At 37.0% G+C, this 24,117-nt stretch overlaps 1 protein-coding gene across 3 annotated transcripts in view; it reads left to right on the top strand.

Annotated features, from left to right (window-relative positions):
* MYO16 (myosin XVI) overlaps window positions 1-24,117 on the top strand; it is a 403,249-nt gene that overhangs the window by 182,195 nt on the left and 196,937 nt on the right. For all 3 annotated transcript variants that reach the window (XM_074859294.1, XM_074859293.1, XM_074859292.1), the window contains exons 8-10: window positions 14,435-14,510; window positions 15,906-16,059; window positions 21,772-21,922. In XM_074859294.1, coding sequence (XP_074715395.1) covers window positions 14,435-14,510; window positions 15,906-16,059; window positions 21,772-21,922 — 381 coding nt within the window. The remainder of the gene's footprint in view (window positions 1-14,434; window positions 14,511-15,905; window positions 16,060-21,771; window positions 21,923-24,117) is intronic.

The following is a 24,117-nucleotide window of genomic DNA, read 5'->3' as shown; positions in this document are numbered from 1 at the left end:
CCAAGGAGCAGGACACAAGACTGAGTGTTGCTCTGAATACAAATTGCTTTTTTCTGTTCAGATTTCTGCAGGGATCTCTTTCCTGACACTGTGAATCTGGGTGTACTGAGTTAGTCAGAACATGCTATGAATTGTAGCTGTCAAGCCATTCCCCTGTTTCTACGGTACTTTGCCATCTTGTAATGCTTATTTTTATTGCCATCAACCATGCTTTTAAATGTAACTCGGAATGGCAAAAAGTTGTTGATCCTAAACAGGACTTAAGTTTTCTTTTTTTGTTTTCTAATAAATATAAATGAAAATCCTTACATACTTCTGCTGGAGTATGAACAGCATACTTAGATCATCTTAATTCTGTTTCTGATCTCAGTGGAGACAATCCCACTCATTTAGCTGAATCTCTAGCCAATGGTTGAGGAAAACTAGGATTTTTGTTCATGTCCATTTCTGGTATCTCAGTTGGGTTTTGGTACTCGTAAGTAAACCTGTGAATTACAACATGAAGGTGCTGAGTTACAAGAAGTGGGATGCTGCTGATTCTACTACACCCTTAGTGATCCGAATATGAGGCCAAGATTGCTTTTTCTGTGGGCTTTTCTTTTCTTTTTTCAGGGTTTTTTTTTTGAGTCTTTCACTGCAGGTAATCCACGTGTTAAGATTTAAGGAGTAGATTCTAAGCATGCCAAAATCTCTAATGAAAAGCAAAAAAGACAGATATATAGGTAGATGGATGTAATTCAAGTATTTATGCATATATATTATAATTCACCTGTCAGACTGTCTTTAGAAAACAGCTACATATACAATATATTTATAGGTTTGCAAAACCATTTAAGCATATAATTCAGTACTTATATATTCATTCATGTCCTGTTGCTTATTAAAATGACATAAATGTATTTCCTTATTGCATGTGTTCTCATTTTCATGGAATAAATGGCTTCCAACCTCCTTTCAGACTTCAGAAAATAAATAATACACTTTACAGCAAGAAGATAGTTAAAATACAGTAAAAATAATAGTAAAAATAAATGTGTTTGAGACTAGTTAGTTCTGCTGGGATATAGATTTCTCCTATTGAGATACCCTGTATCTGCTCTTTTACATAGTATCAAAGCTCAGTATATTTCCATAATAGATTAAGTAATTGGATTATATTTGTATGTCATGCAGTGTACCCTCAATAATTTCTGGAAGGTTAAATTTACAGGGAAAATTTTTCTGCAAAAATACACTGAACCAAAGTTTTGTTAGCAAGTAGGCATCAGTGATATTTTGCACGTCCTGTAGTTTTATTTTTCTCATCCCACCTTGTCCTGTGGTTTTCTGTACTTCCACTGCCTTCACTGATCCCTCTGGATCCTCGTGTGGTACTGCAGGCAGGCATGCACTACTTCTGTTCAGACTTCAGCAGGGCAAGAAAATGAAGTAAGGTGATTGCAGTGATGTAATCTTAAACTGGAGATACTACTTCTTACGTTTCAGAATGGCTTGCAAGTCTGGGTTTTGTACTGCATTAATGTAGTTATACAGTGACTGTAAGTCTCTGCTAGTGTGTAGCCTAAACACTAGTTTTATTGACAAGGACTTGAACGGACTGACTTGAAAGGGCTGGGGAAGGACTTCTCTCTGGTTATATATGTGTAACATGTATATGTTTGCAACACTAACCATGGATGACTTGAAATACCTTTTTTGTCATGCAGTTAGGTATTTTTCTTTTTGAAACAGACCTATACAGGTGAAGTTTATAATTGAAAGTGGCTAATGGAAAAAATGTCTTTCCTTTTGAAGTGTTCTAAGAGCTCAGAATGCTATTTTGTGAGATGATCCTTTTTGCTGGCTCTTTTGTTGAACCGTGTCTCTCTTTATGTCCCAGATGATGATGGCAGTGACTTTTACTATTCCAGGAGTCTTCAGTGAAAGCCAGGGACCAGTTGTGCTACTCACTGTACAAGCACTATGGGTAGATGTGAAGGAAGACAAATGAAGTAACATTCCACTCTTCCTCATTAAAATTAACAAAATACAGAGCAAATATCTTCCTTTTGTAGTGTTAATGAATAATACAATTTGGAGATTCTTTATAATCATTATAGATAATTTGCCATCCTTATTTAGAGATAAATACAGCTTTCATATGGATTCTGTTTGTAAGAAACAAATAAATAATTTCAATTCCTTTATGAGAGGGATTTATTAGATATCAGGGAAAACATTTCATCCAGTAGCTAAGCCATCGGGATGTTTTTAAAATTTCCTTTCTTATGATGATAATTTTGAAACATATTTTAGCCTTAGTATGGATTTTTGTGCATATCATATTTATAATTACATTTTGAATAATTAATTATAGACAAATACAAGCGTTGTTACTATTTTGGGAAAAAGTAGTATGGCAGAATGGGAATAACCTTAGTCAAGACATGATTTGGATAGTCTGTTTTAAATTAAAATATATTTATGACGAAATAGGTTTTTTAGCTAAAAGTATTAATGATCCCTGAGAAAGTGATTAATATAAATTCTGGATTCCATCCCTTACATTTTCACCCTCTTGTAGCACATATTTGTGGCAGGTTTTTTTAAAAAGTCTCACTTGAAAGAGTTGATACAGTGATAAATCTGTATGTTCTACTAGAAGACTGTAAAAAAATCTATTTGGTTTTGGTTTGATATTCTTTTCAATTCTTGAGAGGATTTCTTTCCTTCCAGGAATGTATCTGAACAGAAAATTAGCCTTTTCTTGTCTTGTAGCTTGTCTAATAAGCAATGATCCTTTAATGACTGGTCACAGAAGTTTCAAAAAACCCTTTCTAAACCATTGTTGTTTGGTAGTTTACTAACACTGTTGCTGCAATACCTGCAGCTAAACCCCATCCAATGTATAATTAATATTATATTCCATGAGTCATAAGGACAGGTAGTATTTCCTGTTTATAACATTTTTCATATTATCTTATGAAAAAAATTAAGTAGTGATATTCTTATGAAGAAACTGTTACATTGTTTTAGAGTGACATCCAGAGTCAAAGACATGAGCTCTATACAGTTTTATGTTTGCAAATACACAAAATACAAAAAATTGAAAAAAAACCCCATAATACACAAAATGAAAAAAAACAACTATATTTGGCTATTTGTAAGACCATAACAATAACAGAGACAGTACTGATTTATTTACCTGGGGAAAAAAACAGAAGAATCTACTGAAGTTTTAAATTTATAGTGAGAAAATCTAATTTGTATAGGAGGAAATTTGTAAAGAATAAAGGTACTGCAAGCTTCTTGTTACAAATCTCAAATTGTAAAATAATACACAATGTAAGTGGATTGCAAAAAGCCTATTGCTCCATCTTCCACAGAAAATTATATGAGAAATTATTGGAGCAAAGATACATTATTGTGAGTGAGCTAAGCATGTGAAAGACATCACACCTACACATTATAATCGAAATCTGGCTTGTAGAGATACCTCTATAATGGCAAAACCAGTTTTATTTAGGGCAGGATTCTTCTCAACCAAATTTACCCACCTACTACTTAAATCCAAAGTCAAATCTTTGTGGTGTGTAATACGAAGAATCACCTCTAGAGTGCAATTCAGACATATCTAGGAGTTGCATTTAAAATAGGTGTGATCAATCATTACTTAGAGGTCTGACCCTCCCTGATTATAGAGGTCATGGGCAACTAGCATATGTTAGAGGTCTAACTTGAACTTTAAAATTTTACAGGAGGAATCCAGACCAAAGTGCAAGGCAGATGGGCCAGAGGATGGGTCAGTTGCTCACTGGATGTGCTGGGTCTCCCCAGTCATCATGAACGGGGCGTGGAGTTGATGTCTTACTCTTAGACAGCGTAAAACTGTGGAGAGTGAATCCTATAGAGAGAGAGTTAAATACTTACAACAACATCGATCTTATAAAAAGCAAAACATAGCAACAGGTTGTTGCATTGTTTCCAAACAGGAAATAACTAGGAATTTTAAGTTTGTTTTATTTGATGTTTAAAAAATCTGTACCTGTTTTTACATATATTTGTAAAGAAAAGCAGTCCCATGGGTAAATTTACCATCTAAAATTTGCTAGAACGGTATTAATCCAAATATTGAAAAGGAGCATAGATGAATGATAAATGAATTTTCCTATTAGAACCAGAGTGTGTAGATCCAGAGTGGAACATCTTTCTTGCATAGGAGTACAGGATATTACTAGTGAGTTTGAGGGTTATGTACAGGATATGACTACTGAGTACAGAATAAGGCAACTGAGGCTACTGTCTGAAAGCCAGTCTCTCTGCAAGGTGAGGATCTACTTTACAGGAGCAGATTAGGTTAGCAATGAGTGCAACAGACTGTTAACTGAAATACTACCAGCTGCAAACATTAAAAAATAATGGTAATAGCATTAAACAATAGGCATATTTTTAAGCAAGTTTTTTTCTGAGTTTCTAGGACTGGTGCCATTTTCTCCCCTGTAACTATTAGGTCTAAAAGCAAGTTTTTATTTTTAATGCATATTGAGATTCTAACATTATACCATAAATGGATATTCTTGAGGTATTAAGGTCATTTTTCCTTGATAAAATGATGGAGTTTAATAACCTCTTCGACACACTTGCCAATCTGCATCAGTGATGCACAAAATCCTCTTCAAAATAAGATTATGAGGGCAGCAAAGCTAGCCTCAAGAAATCAGAATATGCCAGGGTTGACTACATAAATTTAACAGGGCCTTTTGGTTATATACATTCTTAATACTGTTATTGATGGCAGTTTGAACTCCCTTGTCTCATTCACATGCAGCATGGGGAGGGCTGGCATCCACATAGGATGCTGCATAGCACACCAGAGTGGGGCACAGATCGTCACTTGGGTACCACTCGGCCCATGCTGGCACTGATACCAGCTGCGGAAGGGTGACTTGTATTTGTCAGGCTGGCCCTCTAATTTGAATTTAGCACAGCAGTCACTTTGTGAACAGCTAATAATCTGGCATTGGTAGTGCTGTCCCTGCTGGACATCTTTCAGGCGGCTGTGATCAGGAGAGCACACATTCACCCTCCCTGTGGTGGGAATAGGCCGCAGCTCTGACATTTGCCTTGGGTACTTTGGCACAATTCCCAGGCACAAGCTGTTTCTTTGTTGTTTATCACAGAAATGTCACCTTTCAAACCAGTTATCGGAGGCATGCAGGTCAGACTCCCCAGTATCTTAAATACTACCTCTCCCAAAATTTCGTCCTTGGGGGATGCTGCCTATGTCTAAACTGTTAAATTACTAAATAAAAGAAGGCTATGGATTAAGCCAGGCAACAATCTGGCTCACATTCATATTGTTTACAGCTAGTTTCCTATACAGGAGATTAGTAGAGAGCTGTTTGGAATGGCCCAAAGCAGAGTCAGGGACAGAGCTAACAGTTAAGCGGTAAGGGATACTTAAGTGTGCTCCGTTGCACTCTCTTACTTAGCGAGACAGATTTAGCTTCTGGCTTTGATGTTTAACAGTTTCATGATGTCAAAAAAAAAAGGATGAGAATTGTTGAACTCTGTTCAACAGAACTGTACTCAACAGGACTGTACCTCTCCAAGAGTAACTCCTGCACTGGCAAGGATTTCTTCCCATCATTAAATTAGAAATATCCCAAATAAATAAAAATTGTTTAGGAGCTCAGATGCTTGCCTCATGTTTCTTAGCATGTTATATACATCTTGTGTAATTTTCAAAATTTATGTGTGAAATTGCCATTCTGTAAGTATATTCTCCTTTAACACACATTTGGTTGGCTTGTTTGCTTGGACTGGACCATACCCCTCTGTCTAGTTCATCCAAACACGGCATTTCTTTCAGATCATAGAGGAAACTCTGTGCTTCTTGCTGAAGCCTGAGAGAACACACCTTCTCACTATGTGATCTAATTTTTTCGTTGTTACCAAAACGTATTAGTCATTTGACTCAACTATGAACTGTAGTTTAATTTTCTATTCTTTAAGTGCATGTTGATCTCGGAATAGAAAAAAATCCACATCCATCATTAGAATAAGCTTCAGTGTAGGTGGGATATCGGAACTCATTGTAGGAAATTATATTTAATGTCATTCAAGTTTGGCCATTACCATAGCAGTTCCTTTGAATGCTGTTTCTGGACTTCTGCAAACACATTCCACAAATGTTTTCAATGAAAAGAGCTTAAAGAAGGGGATCCTTGTTCAGTATTTCAAAAAGAATATAGTCACTCAGGGAATACATATTTTCCCTGTCAAGCAGTTGGAATCTTTCATTTATGGTCAGAAAATCCTCTAGAGAATGTTTTATCCAGACATATCTCACCCTCTTTTCTTTAGTCTTTTTGTTCATCTTTGGCATGTGTGATTGTACTCAGGTAGAAGAGCATCATTTCCCTTCAGATCAAATTACTTTCATTTTCCTCAAGCAGCGATACTACTTTGGGATTTCTGCCTGTGATATCTTTCTTTCAGTCTCAATATATTCAGAAGGCTTCTATAAATGATTCAAATGCTAATTGTGGGTACAGAACACTAAGGCAAGAAAAGCTAGATTCACACAATACCAAATGATAAGAAAATAGATTTACAAGTTTGAGCTTCACATGCAGACTAGGGACAACCACAATTTACAAAATTACTATAAAATTCTCAGTGTTTACATGTATGTTTTTGAAGCTGAAAAATGCACAGATTACACTGTATACTTATTTGGTTATTGCAGGATCTCAGTGATTAATATAAATTTATTTTTTGTTGAAATATCACCTACAGTGACTTCCTCTCATATACAAGAGGCATATATGAAAAAGAAGTCTAATAAGACCGTTCAGGCACAAACTTTGCGAAGTGCCAGATTTATGGTCCTCTCTGTAGTATTAATATATAACTAGTAGGAACATAATTCATAAGCACATTTAATCACAGGATCACATAATATTTGTCCCTGATTTATTTTATTTTTTTCTCTGTCTAATTTCCTGGTGGACTGAAAAATAGAAATGTAGGTTATCAGTCTTGAAGTAAAGAGTGCTGAAGTCTTTACTTCAGCTGTAGAAAAACTTTTAAGAAACCTTTGTCACTTGCTTAGATAGCTGAAAACAGCATTAGGTTGTCCTTCTTTACTTGAACTGTTCCAGAAGTTTAAAAGGCCATATAGGTTAAACATGTTGACCACAGAAAGGTAGTGGTGACACTAGGGGAACCTGGGTTCCATTCCAAGCTCTGTGTATGAACAGACGCAGTCTTTATGGTTCATTCCTCCCACACATCACCTTGTTTGTCCCACTGTCTACAGTTTGTTCCATTCTTGTCTTTATTCTGTTGCCTTATTGTCCCATTCATTTGCTTGGCTTCATGTCCTTTCCTTAACACATTCTATCCCAATCCTAATTTCCTTGCACAGGCAGCTTCTGCCCCTCCTCCTCTCCCTGGTTCTCATCCAAGCTTTCTCTTTTCTCTAGTTTGGCTTCATGTCAAACTTCCTGTCCTTCTGTTATACTTATTCCTTTTTCCCACTTGCTCAGAGTCCCAATCTCCCTTGTTTAGTCTCAGTGTTTTTTCCTCACCATGTCACTTTCTTCTTTAATTTTCTTTTTCTGCTTAGTCTATCTCTACCTACATCCTGGCTCCTTGCCACATCTCTCTTCCTCCCTTTCACTTAATTTATTTCATGCTGTTAGTTCCAAAGTCCAGCATTTTATCCATGCTCTGTTCTATTTTTTCCCCTCCACTCTTTCTACCCTGCTGCTAGTCTCATTCCTGCAACCTACTTCTAATCTGTTCCACTTTGCTGACCACAGGTGGTTATGGTCCCCGTTCTTCTGCACTCAAATAGAAAAAATACCTTCCTCATCTATATTGTATTAAGAAGGGAGATCTGTAATGAGTTTCAGACATCATTTCCTGTGTCTACAGCAGTACTGTGGATCAAATTTGCAATTGCAGAGAAAATACTATTTAGCATCTGAATGATACTGCTTTTATTTAGGGCTTTACATATGACACTGCCTTTAAGGGAGACTCAGTATTTTAAGGCATACTATTATGTAATGGAGAACAAATACATGATCTTCAAGACTCAATTCACAATAACTCTAATAGCATAATAATTTTCTTACTCCCTAATGTTGCGAGTCTCTGTCTTGGGATTTGTTTTGTTTGTTTCACTCCCCAGTAGCTTAAGGTCCCTAAACTACACTTTTCTTCTTAATGTCCTTGATGCTTAGTGAAGTGCCTATTATTGCCCCATTCCATTAGTTAAATAGTCTCCAATGTTGTTCTAAGGAGTTTTATTACTCCATGATCTTATTTATTCCCTCTGCTGAATATATGACTAGTATGAAGTTACAGCACTTCTATCACAGAAGCTTAGTAATGATACTACTAATAATAGCAATAATAAAAATTGAAACTACTTTCCTGATTTATATTTTTTTATTGCAAATCTTTTAAGACATCCAAGTGGATGTTTAAACATAGCCACTGATACTGGTTATCCAGTGGTCTACAGTGGACCATACTGGCAAAGGTGGGCTCTGATTTATACATTGTAATCAAAAACTGTGTTGTAAGCATCTGGTGATTGATTTTTTCAAAGGTTTGGAACTTGAATAAGCTTTGACAGTTTTCCAAACAGACAACGAAAGGAATATTCTCAGCCCACAGAATTAATCTTCTGCCTAACACAAAGTCTTCAAATTATACAATCCAATGTTTGTATGACCCAATGTTTGACCCCCACCAGTGTCGAGCAATATATTTTCCTACACCTTGCTCCCAGAAATGCTTCATTTTTGGTTGATTTATTTTTCTGTCTAATTTAAAAAAAATTAAAAAAAAAATCATAAGCACTCACAGGCAGTAATCCTAGCAAACTGCCTAACAAAAATCACACAGTGAGGTAAACATGCACTTTTCCAACTCAGTGAATTTTTGCCTTATGAGAAACTGAAAATTGGTTCTTATGAATGCAGAGGTAGGCCATCTTACTCAGTGGTGAAGACTGGAGATTATAATGGTGTAACCAGTGGTATTTCATGTGTTCTGCCGAGGGGTTTTGTTGTGTTTAGTGAATAAACACATTAGGTATTGAAATAATACTTGGGCATTTCACACAATAGATTGATGGTCCAAAATAATACTGATTTTACTCTAAGGTTGTTGATCCACTAGTTTCCTATTATATGGCTTTGTCTCAGTGTGGATGAGAGCATGCTGGGGACCATATCCAGAGAAAATGGAGTGGGAACCTGAGAAGTGACAGCAGGTACAAGGAAATTGCAGGAAGAGGGTGGGGAGGCCTTAATCAAAGAGAACTGAGAAATGAATGTCAAAAAGGAAAAGAAAAATAACATTGTCCCAAAAAAGCACCAATAAAAGGGTAGAAGAAAGCAAGTTGGGGAGATACATGTAGGGAGCTGGAAGTCTCAAATACAGGGAACAGAGAAAAATGGCCTGAGGAATAAGAAACTGGACAGGGGGCAAACAAAAGGTTGATGGTGAACCAGGTCGCTAAGAGTGGTAGGAAATGTCCAATGTTTAAACAGAAAGAGAGGAGTGGAGAGAAATGTTGGTTTTGACAGAGAAGAAAAGTGAAAGACTGAAGAAATTTACTGGTAGTGGTGCATGCAAATTGGATGATGCATATTCATTGCAGTGCAAAATATCACATCAGGACATTTGCATAAAACCTTCAGCTTTCTGCATTTACAATCTAAGCAGCTATCTCTCCAATGGTAAAGAAAAGGGAATAAATGATCTGAGGTAGTGGCACTGGGGCTTGGATAATAAGAGTTCAAAGCTCAGCCAGAGCCAGCAGCTTATCCTTTCCAGGTGCTGGCACACGTCTGGCTTCCTGTGCATAACTTCAGAGGAAAATGTCTGACCAGAGAGGAGAGGAAGACACTTTTCAGGAGCACTGATTCTTCTCCGCAGCTGTCACTAGCAGTAAAACTAACATGGCTTGAAAGCAGTTTGGAGCTGCCTTTGCAGCCTCAAGTGTGTAAGGAGATTCTTGAGGAATCTCTATCACTCCTTCATGCCCCATATTTCCTACGCTGTCACTATAGTCACTTATCTGTGGCAACAGGCCTCACAGTCTGTCAGCTGTCCAACACTGGTACTCCTAAGCTTGTGGTTTATGAAACTGAGCATTGGGATTTCTTAGTTAACATTTAATGTGTGGTAAAACTTTGTCCCTTTTTTTGGCATGGGGAAATTGTATTTGAAGGCTTTATAAAGTACCTATTGCAGTAAATTTATTTATGCTGCCTTTTGTCCCCTTATAGCTTTTTATTTTCAGTGTTGCACTCCATGTTTCGCTGGTTTAAAGAACTGTTCAACTCCAGTGGGCCTCTGTCCAGTCAGCGTTTTCTCTGTTCACCTGTGTATGTTTTTCTAACTACTAAGATCATAAGTGTTGCTCCCATTAATGTGAGTTGCACTTAATTTCCTTGTAATATTTCCTTTGAGGATTAAAGCTCAAATTCACAGCAGGCAGGCTGCATGTTTTCCCACCTGCTATTTTGGAAGAAAACCCATAGCTCTTTTGGTGTAACTGTGGTGGTCTTCCTACACATGTGATCATTCATTCTGTCTTGTTTATCAAGCTCAGACTTTCTACATACACAAAGCCCCTTTTTATTTAATCTTGCCTATGTAAACTTGTAATTAGTATAATCTTTCTTTATATATTTTCATTAAGAATTTCCCATGTCCATAAATACTGAAACTGTTAAAAGTTTACTAACAGATTGATTCTGATGGAGAAAAAATTATCTATTCTGGAAAAGTCATAGCGACCTTTGCCACATTACACAGAATCGAAGAATGTTTGAGGTTGGGAGAGACCTCTGGAGGTCATCTAGTTCAGTCCTTCTGGTCAAGCAGGGCCACCTAGAATAAGCTGCCCAGGACCGTGTCCAGACAGCTTTTGAATGTCTCCAAGGATGGAGACTCCACATCTACCTGGGCAACCTGTGGCAGTGCTAGGTCACCATCACAGTGAAATAGTGTTTCCTGATGTTCAGATGGAACATCTTGTGTTTCAGTTTGTGCCCATTGCCTCCTGTCATGGCATTGGGCACCACTGAAAAGAGCTTGACTCTGTCCTCTCTGCACCGTCCTTTCAGGTATTTACCCATACGGATGAGATCCCCCTGGCCTTTTCTTCTCCAGGTTGAAGAATTCAAGCACTCTCAGCCTTTCCTCATATGTGAGGTGCTCCAGTCTCTTAATCATTTTAGTGGTCTTTTGCTGGCCTCTCTCAATGTCTCTTTTGTATTGAGGAGTCCAGAACTGGATACAGTAGTCCAGGCGTAGCCTCACCAGTGCTAAGTAGAGAGGAAGGACCACCTCCCTCAACCTACTGACAACACTCCTCCCAGTGCAGCTCAGGATACCATTAACCTTCTTTGCAGCCAAAGCACATTGCTGGCTCATGTTCAATTTGGTGTCTACTAGAACCCCCATGTCCTTTTCTGAAAAGTTCCTTTCCAACCAGGCAGCCCCCAGCATGTACTGGTGCCTGGGGTTGTTCCTCCCTAGGTGCAGAAACTTACACTTCCCCTTGCTGAACTTCATGAGGTACCCATCAGCCCATTTCTCCAGCCTGTCAAGGTCCCTCTGAATGGCAGCATGAGCTGCTGGCCTATCAGCCACTCCTCCCAGTTTGGTGTCATCTGCAAACTTGCTGAGAGTGCACTCTACCACATCGTCCAGATCATTAACAAAGATGTTGAACAGGATTGGACTCAGTACTGATCCCTGGGGTACACTGCTAGTTACTGGTCTCCTCCTAGACTTCTTGCCACTGATTACCACCCTCTGGGCCTGGCCATTAAGCCATTTTTCAATCCACCTGAATGGTGGAATGGCAGCACATTACCCGTTTCTCTGCTTGGGAGAAGCATCACATCAGAACAGAATGTGAATGGAGGTTTACAATGTAGCTCTGCAGATATTTTGAAGACTTCCTTACTAGTTGTCATGGCCTCACAGACTGATGTGAGGTGGACAGTGGAGATTGAATGTTCAATAAGTGAGACTAGGTAAAGCATGGAGGGTCTATGAAGGCCTTTGAAAATAAGACCAAGAAGTTTCTGGCTTAGTAAGAAAAGAAGGAATCTAAAAGGTAGGACTTTCAAATTAAAGGGATGAGACAGGAAAATATTCCTTGCAGCAGCCTTCTCAACAAAGGGCGAGACATCCAGTAAGAGATGTCAAAGAGAGGTAGAAAAATTGTAATTTGATCAGAATACCAAGAATAGAGAGAGCACCATGCTTTATTTGTACAGAAAAGGTAACTAAGTTTGTGTTTTGTGAAGACGGGTACTTGGAGATAAGCGGTTTCCTGGTGTCCTGTCAAAAGGCACTGAATAAATAATTAAGAGCATAAGAGTAGAAGCAAAACAAGCGATATTTTGTAAGCAGATGTTTTAAATAATTGCCATTACTGGTAGTTTTCTGCATAGTGAGTCATCACATTGTCTATTTTTTTCATTTATATGAATTGTCAAAGTCAAAACAGGAAAATAGGGAGATCTATATATAGTCATTTTATTCTTAGGGTCTACAGTATTTCATTAGATATTGCATTTTCTCTTAACATAGTCATATCTACTTTATTTGTAACTCTGCAATCGAAATCCCTTTAGATAGTGGTAATTTTCTGTAATTATTCTACAAATATTTTTACTGTTAGGCACAGTTCTGAAGATATGGCAATTGGATTTTAAAATACTCCTTGTAAAACATAAGTGAATGAGGTTAAAACTAACACAGACAGTTTTGTGCATCCAAAAGCAGGTAATTGAAATTGCCAGTGACCTGAATATCTTAGTCTTGGTGACATGCACCAAGGATTCCCAGCTGGAGATATTTCATTGGTAGCAGGAAGCATTAATATTGGAGCATGGGATTTCTTCTGGCATAAATCCAAAACCTGGGTAACCCAAAAAGCTGTATATTGTTACTAAACTGAAAGTGCATTTAAACCCCCCCTCCTTTGCTACAACCACTACGCCTTTTCAGAATGGCTGTTAACGAGATTATGCAACTGCTGCTGATTTAGTCAGCTCATTGACTCAGCATGTTCCATTTTTTCATAATGAAAAAATACAGAGATATATGTGTTGAGAGTTCTCAGTTGAAAGCAAGGCTAATTGGATTTGGAAATAAACCTGTTATGGTGTCCTCCCTGCTTCCACAGTTTGCTGAATTTTCTGTTGTTATTTCCAGAATGGAAAGCCAGTATTAAAATGCTGAGGAGAGAAAGATCTTTTTATTTTTATAGCAATTTGCAACAATATTTTCCTGTTTTTTCTATGATTAGGAGCTTGGGGATTTTTTTGCATTTAACTGATTTCTCCTCATCACGGTCTTTTGTAGTAAATTGCCTCCTGTGTACTGAAAACATACTGAATTTTATTAATTTTATTGCAATGATTTATTTCCTGTTTAGCCTGCCTTTATTTATCTTATTTATTTATTTATTTATTTATTTATTGCTTGTTTTTATGCAAAATTACTATCCTTTCCCTTAGCTGCTCTCTTCTTCCGCTCTGAAGAATCCTTTCTTTTCTGCACAGTTTATTTTCCCCTAAGCTCATCCTGGCCTCCCCTGTTGGTTACATTTATATTATAAATTCTATTTGCTTTAGCATATATCCAAAACTGCAAACAGTTCCCTCATTTACTTGAGCTCTATATTCACATTCTAAATGTATTTTTTGCTCCTTGTGCAGTTTCTTACTCCTTTCTGACTAACCAATTTATCAGGGTAGACATTACTAAAGTCTTTGATGGAGGAATGTCTCTAGAGACTTCGGTGCAGCAATAAGAAGTGCTCGCTAAAAACAGTTGCTTGCAGCATTCTTGCAGGAATTGGAAAATATGTTTTAGACTTTTTCATTATATAATACTCTACTATAATTGCTACCATTACTAATAAGTTAAATGGATTTGGTAAACATAAGATAAATATGCCAATTTCTACTACTGACAGAGAACAGATTTAATTCCATGATAGCTGTGAGTCAGACCCCTTTAGTAGTGATGGTACACAATTGTTGAATTAGTTAGGCGTAAAGAAATATTTGTGATCTAAGTCATGACAAGTGGTGATGGAGGGTTAGATTTTTCCTTATTGGTGCAGATTTGTTTACACATGTAAGGATGGAAGGACACTTTGGGAGTGGAGTTATGCTGAGGGTACACTGAAGTCGTGCAAGAACTGTATTTTATTTTGCCTCTTGTGATTTATACAGATGTATGTAGTACCTGCAGAAGGTGGGATTTTGGAGGTGTTGCCTCTGGTTTATCATACGATTTCAGCTAGTGCAGGAAGGAATGAATAAACTGAATGACAGGCATACTGCTCCTGTCCTCCTTCTGCCATTTCAAACACCTCTGGTTTTGTCCATTTTAGACCAACCTTGTGAAGCTGCTTTTGATGCACTGGGCAAATCCCAATCTTCTTAACTGCAATAATGAAAAGCCTTCAGGTAGGTGAAAATCCATGTATATTATGTATGTACTAGTTACTGTGACAATGTTTTCTTTCCTTCTTGCTTTCTTACTTCATATACACAGAGGCACACATATATATGTGTACAGATATAGTTTATATAGTGTAGAGCTTATATGTGTAGAGTTATATACACATACACATGTGTGTATATATGTTTTTTCATATATTGCTGAGAACTGCTAGTCATGATCATGCAGGATGTCATATCAAATGATAGCATGTTCTTTCACTTGTTGTGGAACATTCCATGTTTATTTTTAGTTATGTTTCTTCCTTGTAAGTTCTTCAGTATCTTGGTGGTAGCTGCATTTACACTTCCTTGATGACTTCTTACTGAGTTCCTTTCTCTGTCTCAACTGATAGTACATAGCCTCATGAACTGGAATCTCTATATCTGTTCACTGAAAACAAATTCACCATCAAGTTTTGAAGTATAATACCTGTTGTTTTCCAGAGAAGAAGGCACCTTCTTAGACCAGACAACAATGGGGAGCTGGCTCTGAAGATAATAGAATTATAGACTATATCATCTTGGAAGGGACTTCAGATCAACTGGTTTAACCCAGTGATCAAAGCAGAGCTAATGTCAGTAATGCTAGATAGCAGTGTTGAAAATAAGAAACATATGATTGTTCAACCTTCTATGCCTAGGATAAAATGAAGAAGGAACCCAGTAATGTAGAAAATGGAATCTTTCTGTCAGATTATGAGGAGAAATTTCCTTCACATAATAAAGCAAGTTATGTTATGCTTCAAATAATGTACCAACTAAAAATACTTTCACAGGGAAATTCATGACACTTTATCTTAGAAAAGTTGTTTGTGGTTAGATGCATGAGAGTTTGTATCTGTATAAAAGGCTATGGGCCAAACTGAGATCATCTAACAATATAGCTAGCTAACCACATTTAGTACACATTTAACATGGTCGAGTTAACTGTACGCCTGGTCTGCAAACACAACTCATTTCAGCACTTCTGTATGCGCAGAACATATAAATCTAGTTTATAGAAATGTAAAAGGTTTGAAAAATATTTAAGTACATGTTTTCATTGAAATACAGACTTGAAAACAGTTATATTGTTTTTCCTGAAGTCCTATAAATTAGTGAATAATACTTTGGTTTGCTACACAGTGAGAATGGTTTTGAGGTTTTGCAAATGACAGCTTAATTCCATACTGAATTTATTTTACTATTGTTTTCACAGTAATTTCAAGTATTATTTTATGATCAATATCTGAGCAATTATTTTCATTTTTTCCAGCCAGATGCTTAATTTTAATCTTAATCTGATCTAGAGATTTGAATTTAAAGGAGCTTCTCTGCACTGTTTTCTTTGTCTGATATCTTGGTGTTCCAATGTCTTAGATGTTGCAGCTTCTGAGTTTATTGAGGAAATGCTTCTGAAGGCTGAAATTGTTTGGGAGGAAAAAATGAAAGACCCTTTAGCTGTTTCTACTTTATCTCAAGAAGAGCCATACGAAGAGATCATCCATGATCTGCCCACGATTTCTAATAAGCTGTAAGTGTTTCTGTTGTTAAAGTGATGGACTGAGGCCAGATTATCATTTGAACTGTATTTTTTAATCTGTGAATCCTGTCTGTGTGTCCTTGGAGATACTCGAACCCCATCTGGACATGGTCCTGGACAACCAGCTCTACATGTCCCTGCTTGAGAAGGAGGGTTGGACCAGACGCCCTCTAGACGTCCCTTCCAGCCTCAACCATTCAAAACCTTACAAAGTGTTATTCTCCCAAATTATAGTAGACATATTCTTAAAATACAGTGAATTATCCTGCAGAGTGCCACCAGTCTGCCTGTCAGAGAGGCAGTCTAGATGACTGGTTTCAACTAAATTTTTACCTTTTCAATGGCTAATGTTGAAAGGAAAGAGTTTCATCCTTTGTACTCTGTTAAAGGAGTCTATAGAAAGATGTGCAATATGCTAGGATGAAGATGAATGTCTGTGCTATCCTTGTGTACCAAACCAAATTTTTTTGTGCTACGAAGAGGAGTGCACAATAATAACCCACATTTACCATTGCTTTATTCTATATTGTATCCATTCTCCATCATCTCTTCTGACATAAGGAAGTATGTTTAAACTGAGGTGGTAAGTTTTACAACAGTTCATATAACTCTGTTGTGGCCATATTGCTTTGTGGCCATGTCTCAGAAGAGAACAATATTCAAAAGCAGACCCAAAAATGATGAACAAACAATTATGAATAGCATGTGCTCTGTCAACAAACCTAATTTTGCTGGTTCTAGATTAAATTACAGTATTGATTTCTGGAAGAACACTATGAAGAGATGAATTGAAGGTCAGTATCTTTACTCAGGTAGTAAAAAAAGTTTAGCAGTCATTATGTTTGTGTTATGCTAGGTTATCAAGCAGACCTCATTTCTTTTAGGCAAGCATTGGGTTAATTCACCTGAATTTCTGTTATTGTGAAGAACTAATTATATTAGAACATTTTTTCCTAGTTCTTCTACCGAGCTACTGGGTACTTTTGTCTACCTGATTTAGGAGGGGTGGACTAGGAAGGTAACTGTGGTGGTTTGGCCTTAGCTGGCACTCACTGAGCTGCCTTGCTCACTCAAATTCTACTCCCCTGGTGGGATGGGGAAGACAATAGGAAGAACAAGGCAAAATAGACTCAGCTTGGGAATTGAATTTAATTTATTGTCAACTGATATAAATATTTGAGGACCAATTTGGGTATCAAGAAACAAAACCAAAAAAGGAAGCAAACATTTATATACTTAGGGAAAACACCTCTCCTCCCCCTTTCTGAAACTCAACTTCACTCCAAGCAGCTCTTCTCCCTTGTTATTGCTGCAAGCTACACTTAATCCCTATAGTGAGATATGGGTGGCACAGGGCAGGGTTGAAGTTATTTCTCTCTGCCACTCCTTCCTTCTTGCTCTTTTCCTGTGCTTCAGCATGAGTCCTCCACAAGCCACAGTACCTTCAGGGGTGTAACTGCTCAAGCATAGCTCCTCCAAGGGCCACAGTCCCTTCAGGGAAATATCTGCTCTGGTGTGGCCCTATCTACAGGCTTCAGTCCTTCCTGCGGAGTACCTGTTCCAGTGTAGGTCCTCCATATGCCTCACAAGAGCAAGAAGGAAGAAGCAGCAAAGAGAAATAATGAAAGTCTCTTCAGGGATGGCGGTGCCTGCTCTGCCATGGAGCACTTTCTACTCCTCTGGCCTTGGTGGTCCCTCTTTTGCTCCTCAGTCTTTTTGTTCCCTGTTCCTCTTTCCCTGTGGCATTTTCTGTGCTTTCTAAAGTATATTTTCACAGAGGCACCACCAGTTTGGGCAATGGCATCAGCTGTGTTCTGTGGTGGGTCCATTGTGGAGCTGGGTGAAACCGCCTCTGTCCAGCAAGGGTCAGCATGTGGCCTCTTTCCACAGAGATCCCCTCTGCTACCAAAACCTTGCAACTTATGCCCAGTACAGTAATTTGCAGGAAATGGCCTTTGCTCATTGCATTATATAAATGTTAACAGCATCTCATTATAAGGATTTACAAATGTGTTTGTGAAGTACTATTAATTAATGCATTGCCACTGTATCTGAGTGCTTCTTGATGTTTTGCAAAGATATTATTATTTGTGAATAAAATGATGGAACTTGGCCCATGAAAATGGGTGGTAGTAGAGGCCAACGAATAGGAAGGTGGTTTTGTATTGGAGACCACATTGTCATATAATCAACATTTGTCTTTCCTTTCTATTACCAGCATGAGTTTCTTGGAAGGTTGACCCAGTAAATTAGCTAAAGGAGAAGTTTTTGCTCACATCATGAGGTTTTTTTAAAGGTTGACCAGTGCAGCAAACCTAAGGTCTATGCTAGGAAGTTTTGCCAGTTTTAATTCCAGTGGCACAATCAGAAGAAATTCTGTTACTCCACTGGCAAAAATACCTGCACCAGAATACATTCACTGACATAGCTTATAGTTCAAAAAATTAAATTGCCTGTATCTGTTTAAAGGTGACTTTAGGATCGTGATATGCCTGCAGTGATCACCACTGTAATTCTAGTTTAGTACATGTACTTGTAGAATTTTTCTTGGTGAAATAGTCCCTGAACACACAGACAGTGCAGTCATCTAGGTAGTAATAAATAATAAAAATTAGGAACTTCTTCTCAAAGTAATGCTAACTCGATCACATTATATATTTTCTGATACATATTTAAGTAAAAATTATAGTAATGGATGTGCTTCAAAATCAGAAAAAGAATGTGAAATAAAATATACATAGATGTGTTTGAGACAACAATTTATGTAGCAACTTGCATTTCAATTATTCTAGTGGTTTCAAATACTCTTCTAGTGTTCAATGCATTCTGAAGTTTCTGTTATGTAACTTTCAAAAGTTTTTTAGATCCCAATTTTTTGTATGATCTCTTTTTTCTTAAAAAACAAGGACATGCTAGAGGATGACAACTTACAGAAAACCATCTCAGTTTATCTGAAAAAAATCCCAACACAAAAATTCAAATTAATTCCATATATGGTGGCTTATAGGCCTAAAAATTAAAATTACTATTCCTCATGCAGATTTTTTCCCAGTTAGATATGCCGGTAGCACCAGTCATACCTTGTTCAAGTAAGATTACCCTAGATAACTCTCCTTCCTGTCTATTATGCAACATTATTTTGGCTTAAGTCTCCCTTTGTGGTTAATTAGCTATTAATTATCCATTAATTTTCATAAAATAAGACAGTTCATGCCAATCCACTTGCCCATATTAACATAAAATCTTCCCTTGTACTGGCCTATAGTTCAATTTTCAGTGACAGTGCTTGACTTCATCTTGTGACTAATAGGAATACACATGAATGTTAATAGAAATATTTTTCAAAAAAGCCACTGTTTTCTGGAAAGATTTTATTTCAGTTTGTTATGTTTTTTTTTTTTTTTTTTTTTTCCCAGTCTTGAACCCGAGTCATAATGAACTGTTGGAGTAATTTTAATGATTTTTTTTCTTGTAATCATTTACAGTTTTGTTGTAATATGAATTATATGTCAGCATTTTCATCTCGTAAAGTGCTATTAATATCTCACAAATGCACATAATTTATAGGCTATTCTCCTGTACATCAATACATGGAACATGCCTGTTAAGTCATGTTATTATTGTCCTCAAGTTCAAAATGCATCTGTGGAAACAGTAGGCACCTTTTTTCCCCACATTTTGCCATGATTTATAATCCACTTCTCTTTTGTGACACCTGAAAAGTTTATTTGGTTGTGAGGAGTTTACAGCTGAATTTTAAGAAGTATTTCTAATGTGTGTTGTATAGTTAACACAAAAGTGGTAAGATTAAATGGGTAAAGTTCAACTTCACAGCAAAAAAATCATGGATCTTCACAATTTAAAAGAAACATCACGTGAATAATAAAAAGTTGTAAGTGGCAGTGCTTTGGTTTTTAATATTTGAATTTATTTAGTTTATGCTTTTCTTTAAATCTTTCTTCTCTTTGTCTGTGATTAAATCTTAAAAATAATTCAGACCAAAGGAAATTGAACAATTTTGGACAATAGCAAAGGCTATTCAAAAATACAGCTTTATATTTAATTATGTTTTGTTCAATTCTGATTCTGCGTAAAACGTGAATTAGTATTAGTCATTGCTGCTTGTGGGTGTCACAGCTATTTAATTTCTTCTGCAGTCTGTTCACTGATATATTTTATTCTATGACATCTAATTGCCAAGTTCACAAAAATAGTTGGATAATGGCTTTTCTGTTTTGCAGTACAAATCAAGAAAAAATGCAAAACTAGTTGGCTCTTGGATATTTTATCCATGTGACATTTGATAAACAAATTTATGACAAAATTATCTTGGGTTAATCAAAGCATTAAATAGAAATTTTTATTTTCACTAATGTTCCTCTAGACATTTTACATAAAATTTCTGAAGCAAAACATCATTAGGAAGGAAATTGTGTACATTTCATTACAAAATGTTGAAACTAAGTCTTTCAACTTTTGCAGACTAAGAGTTTCATCAAAAGAAAGGTTTTGTTCATGTATCTTTTATTCAGTGTGAAATTGCTTTGACATGTTTTCCAGTGATTTCTGCTTAGAAGGCACTTTGCCTCTTCTTAGGACTGTACATTTCTAAAACTATGTCTGTCTTTCAGTTCTGTTTCCAACAAGCAGTTCTTGTCCTGATGAATTGAAATCAGTGTTAGCTAAGGGTTCTCCTTCATTTCATTTAACTGTGTGTATAATCCTGGCTTTATTATAATCGGTGATCAAACTCAAGTAACTTAGAGTAAAAATGAGATTTTTTTAAACTAAGTTTGACATCTAGTCTTTATCCCATAGTGGAATGCACTATTCCTGAATTGTCACATTGAGTCCACCTTTCCTTTCAAAGAAATTATGTGCACAATTTGGCAAGGAGCTGCTGTATACTCTGCAAGATTGTCTCATTTGCACTGTCAGAGTCCAGACAATTATTTTTTAAGATGTTTGTTTTCTCAACTCCTGGGACTGATTCCTCACTAATTCCTCTGGATATACAACATCCGCTGGATGCATTGTTGTTTTTCAGAAGTGTGATATGGTCTGGAGTGTCAGTAGGGAAAATATCTCCATGCGTGTAAGAATGGGTTTAACTATATGTGAATGAAGAGAATTGTGTATCATTGTAGTAATTTCAGGAGTCTGCTGTTTGCTTGGGGTTTTTTTAACATATCACAAATTCACAGCAGCTTTTGGTCATAAAATATATCTTGGATATTGCTTGATTTAAAAAGCTGAAAAGTTGGTGGAATTTAGTTTTATTAACCACAGTGGCAATATCTCTATTGAATTATTTTAAAACATATTATTTTCCAAAACAGTATTGTATGTGTTAATTGTATATTTTAAATTCAGTTTCAGAATTGGCTATTGATTTGCCAGCCTAGTGCTGTCAAAAGCAGACTCATGCATATTCTCTTTGGCTTGCTCAGTTCTACTTCATAGAAGGTATGCATAAAGGTGAATTTTAAATCAAAGTGTTTTGCTCTGTGTCTTTGGGAACAGACCAACCTATGTGAACGGTTTATTTCTCACCAATTTCTTTTTTGGTACTTGAACCAGGAACTCATGTCTCATCTCTGAATTGTATCTCAGTTCTGTGTTTGTGCCACCCACGTTTGGCAATCTTTTATTTGTCTGACATCTTCAGGAGAAGTCTAATTGCTTTATTGATTCTCGTTGTAGCAATCCCCTGGCTTTACCGATTGCCAAGCAAGACAGTTTGCTGGAGAAAGACACCATGTTTAAGGATGCAGCTAAAGGCTTATGTAAGCAGCAATCTCAAGACAGTGCATCTGAAAATGTCACTGTGAATACTGCAACCAAACTTGAACAGGTAACGGCATGCAGTTTCTCGAAATGTTTGTTAGTGCTTAGGTCTGGAAATTGTAAACTTAATGAAACCGAAGACCACAGTAATTTTTTTCCCCTTGCCACACAGCAGTATCATTTGCTCTGCGGAGCCTTGTCTCCTTGATCACTCCGTGCAATCAGTCTGGCCCTGCAAAGAGTTCCCTCTCTGCAAATTGAACAGCTGCTTCCTGCCAGCTACTGGTGGCAGGTCAGGGGCTGTGGCAGTCGGGGGCCTCAGAGCTCCTCAACCTCTATTCATGGTTCACAACAGGGGAGGGACAACTGTTAGCACTGCCCAAAGTGTGCTCTTGTCTCCAACTTCGTTTTACAAAGGAAAGAAACACAACCTGGGAGACTGCAAAAACAAAAAGAATGTCTAAGGAATATTAAGTTGCAAAATTAGTGACTGTAATTTAAAAATAGGAATTGCCAGATTTACAGCTGCAGCGTTAACTCCCTTTCTTGTGCTAATGTATTAGGATACAGGCACTGATTATTTGGATACCCTTTACAGTTTTTCTCCACAGGATCACAATCTCATTCAGTGTATAGGGTGAATGCAAAAGGAGGCAATTTTCTGTTGCTTGTAAATCTAGCATGTCCTAACTTTGAATGTTTAGGACTTAAATATTGTTTGGGTTGGTTTTTGGCGCGTTTTTTTTTTTTTTTTTGTACTAGGGTTTTATTTTCTGTTACATGCATTTGGGAAACATGTATTCAAGAAGCCATTTAAGAAAAAACTACTTTAGGATTGGGGTGGGTGGAGGGTAGAATTTCCACTTAAAATAATTTACTGTGAATTTGAAGCATAACAAATGAGCAAGATACTGATTACATTTAAACCATGTTCAGTTCAAAAAAACTGCAACTGCCTTGGCATGTACACTCCGCTGCTTTTTTTTTTGAATGTGTTTCAAAGGAATGTGTTGATCATATGAGATCAATCAGTGAGTTCATATGTCAGTCATACAAGTCCATCTCTGAAAGTCCTCGGCTTTGGAATCCCATAGAGCACTCAGTTCCTTATTCAGTCAGAAGAATGTTTTGCACTTGGCTTACATCTTGTTTTCATGTCATACAATTTCTGGCCTTGCTGACTGTGCAGTGATCTGATGAAAACACATTCTATTCAAAAGAGAACCACCGTTGGTCAGAAAAGTAAATGCTTACAACCCCATTAGGAGGCACCCTCCTATAATTGTAAGAAAAGAGAGGGAGGTGTTTAGCCTAGGGTCTTGCTGAGACTATCGCTTGCTTCTAGATGTTCAACAGAAGTGTGGACAAGAACATACATACCTCCTTCTGCTTGACCCTGTTTTGGTGCAGACCTAGCTAAAATTATTCAGGTTTTCATTATCTCTAGGCTACACTTTTGCTTTATAGTTTGTGCAGTAAAACATATGCAAAAACTGATTGGAAGAAGAACAGCTAATCTTCCATGTGAGAAAGAGCAACCAGAAGTCTTCATGCTGGCAGTTTTGTCCTCCACCATGAGTCACTTCAGGGTCCCAGGGCAGATTTTCAAAACTTTACTTCTTCTGCTGTTTCACCATATTTCAGTGGAACTTCCCGCAACAGTTACAATTCAAAGACAAGACAGCACAAATAAAGATGAACCTCTTTTAGCTCCATTAGCTGAGAAATTTCAGCAGAAAATACTCTGTGAAATTCTGCTTTAAACACATCAGAAGGAATGTGTATCTTGTGGTCTTTTAGAAGCAATAAAAAATACAAACCTTGCTCAGTATCTGCAGTTGCTGAATAAAGAGTGATGCTCCCTTGTCAAAGAATAAGCAGGAACAGTCCTATCTGGGAAATCAGCACTAGTAGGGGATAGATTAGAAACCATGCTATTTCAGTGTGTTTTTAAATGACTGGTTGCATTAAAAAAAATAATCATAGATTAACAGAATTTTTCAGTTGGCAAAGGCTTAACGAGCTTCAACTCTTATGGACAAAAGAGAATAAAAGAGTTTAATCACTTCAGGAAATAGTTTAATTTTAGTAAACTAAACAATTTCCATATTTTGTCAAATGAACATATGTGCTTTTTTCTTTTTTTAAGTGAGATAATTGTGATCCTGGAAGTAGGGGGATTGTATTCTATACTACTATGCATTATGAACTATAGATATATGTATATTTTATTCATATTTGTGTATATAATATGTAGGTCTT

This window comes from Strix uralensis, chromosome 2, assembly GCF_047716275.1.
Source record: "Strix uralensis isolate ZFMK-TIS-50842 chromosome 2, bStrUra1, whole genome shotgun sequence".
Taxonomy (NCBI): Eukaryota; Metazoa; Chordata; class Aves; order Strigiformes; family Strigidae; genus Strix; species Strix uralensis.
This window is presented reverse-complemented; position numbering and strand designations above follow the sequence as displayed.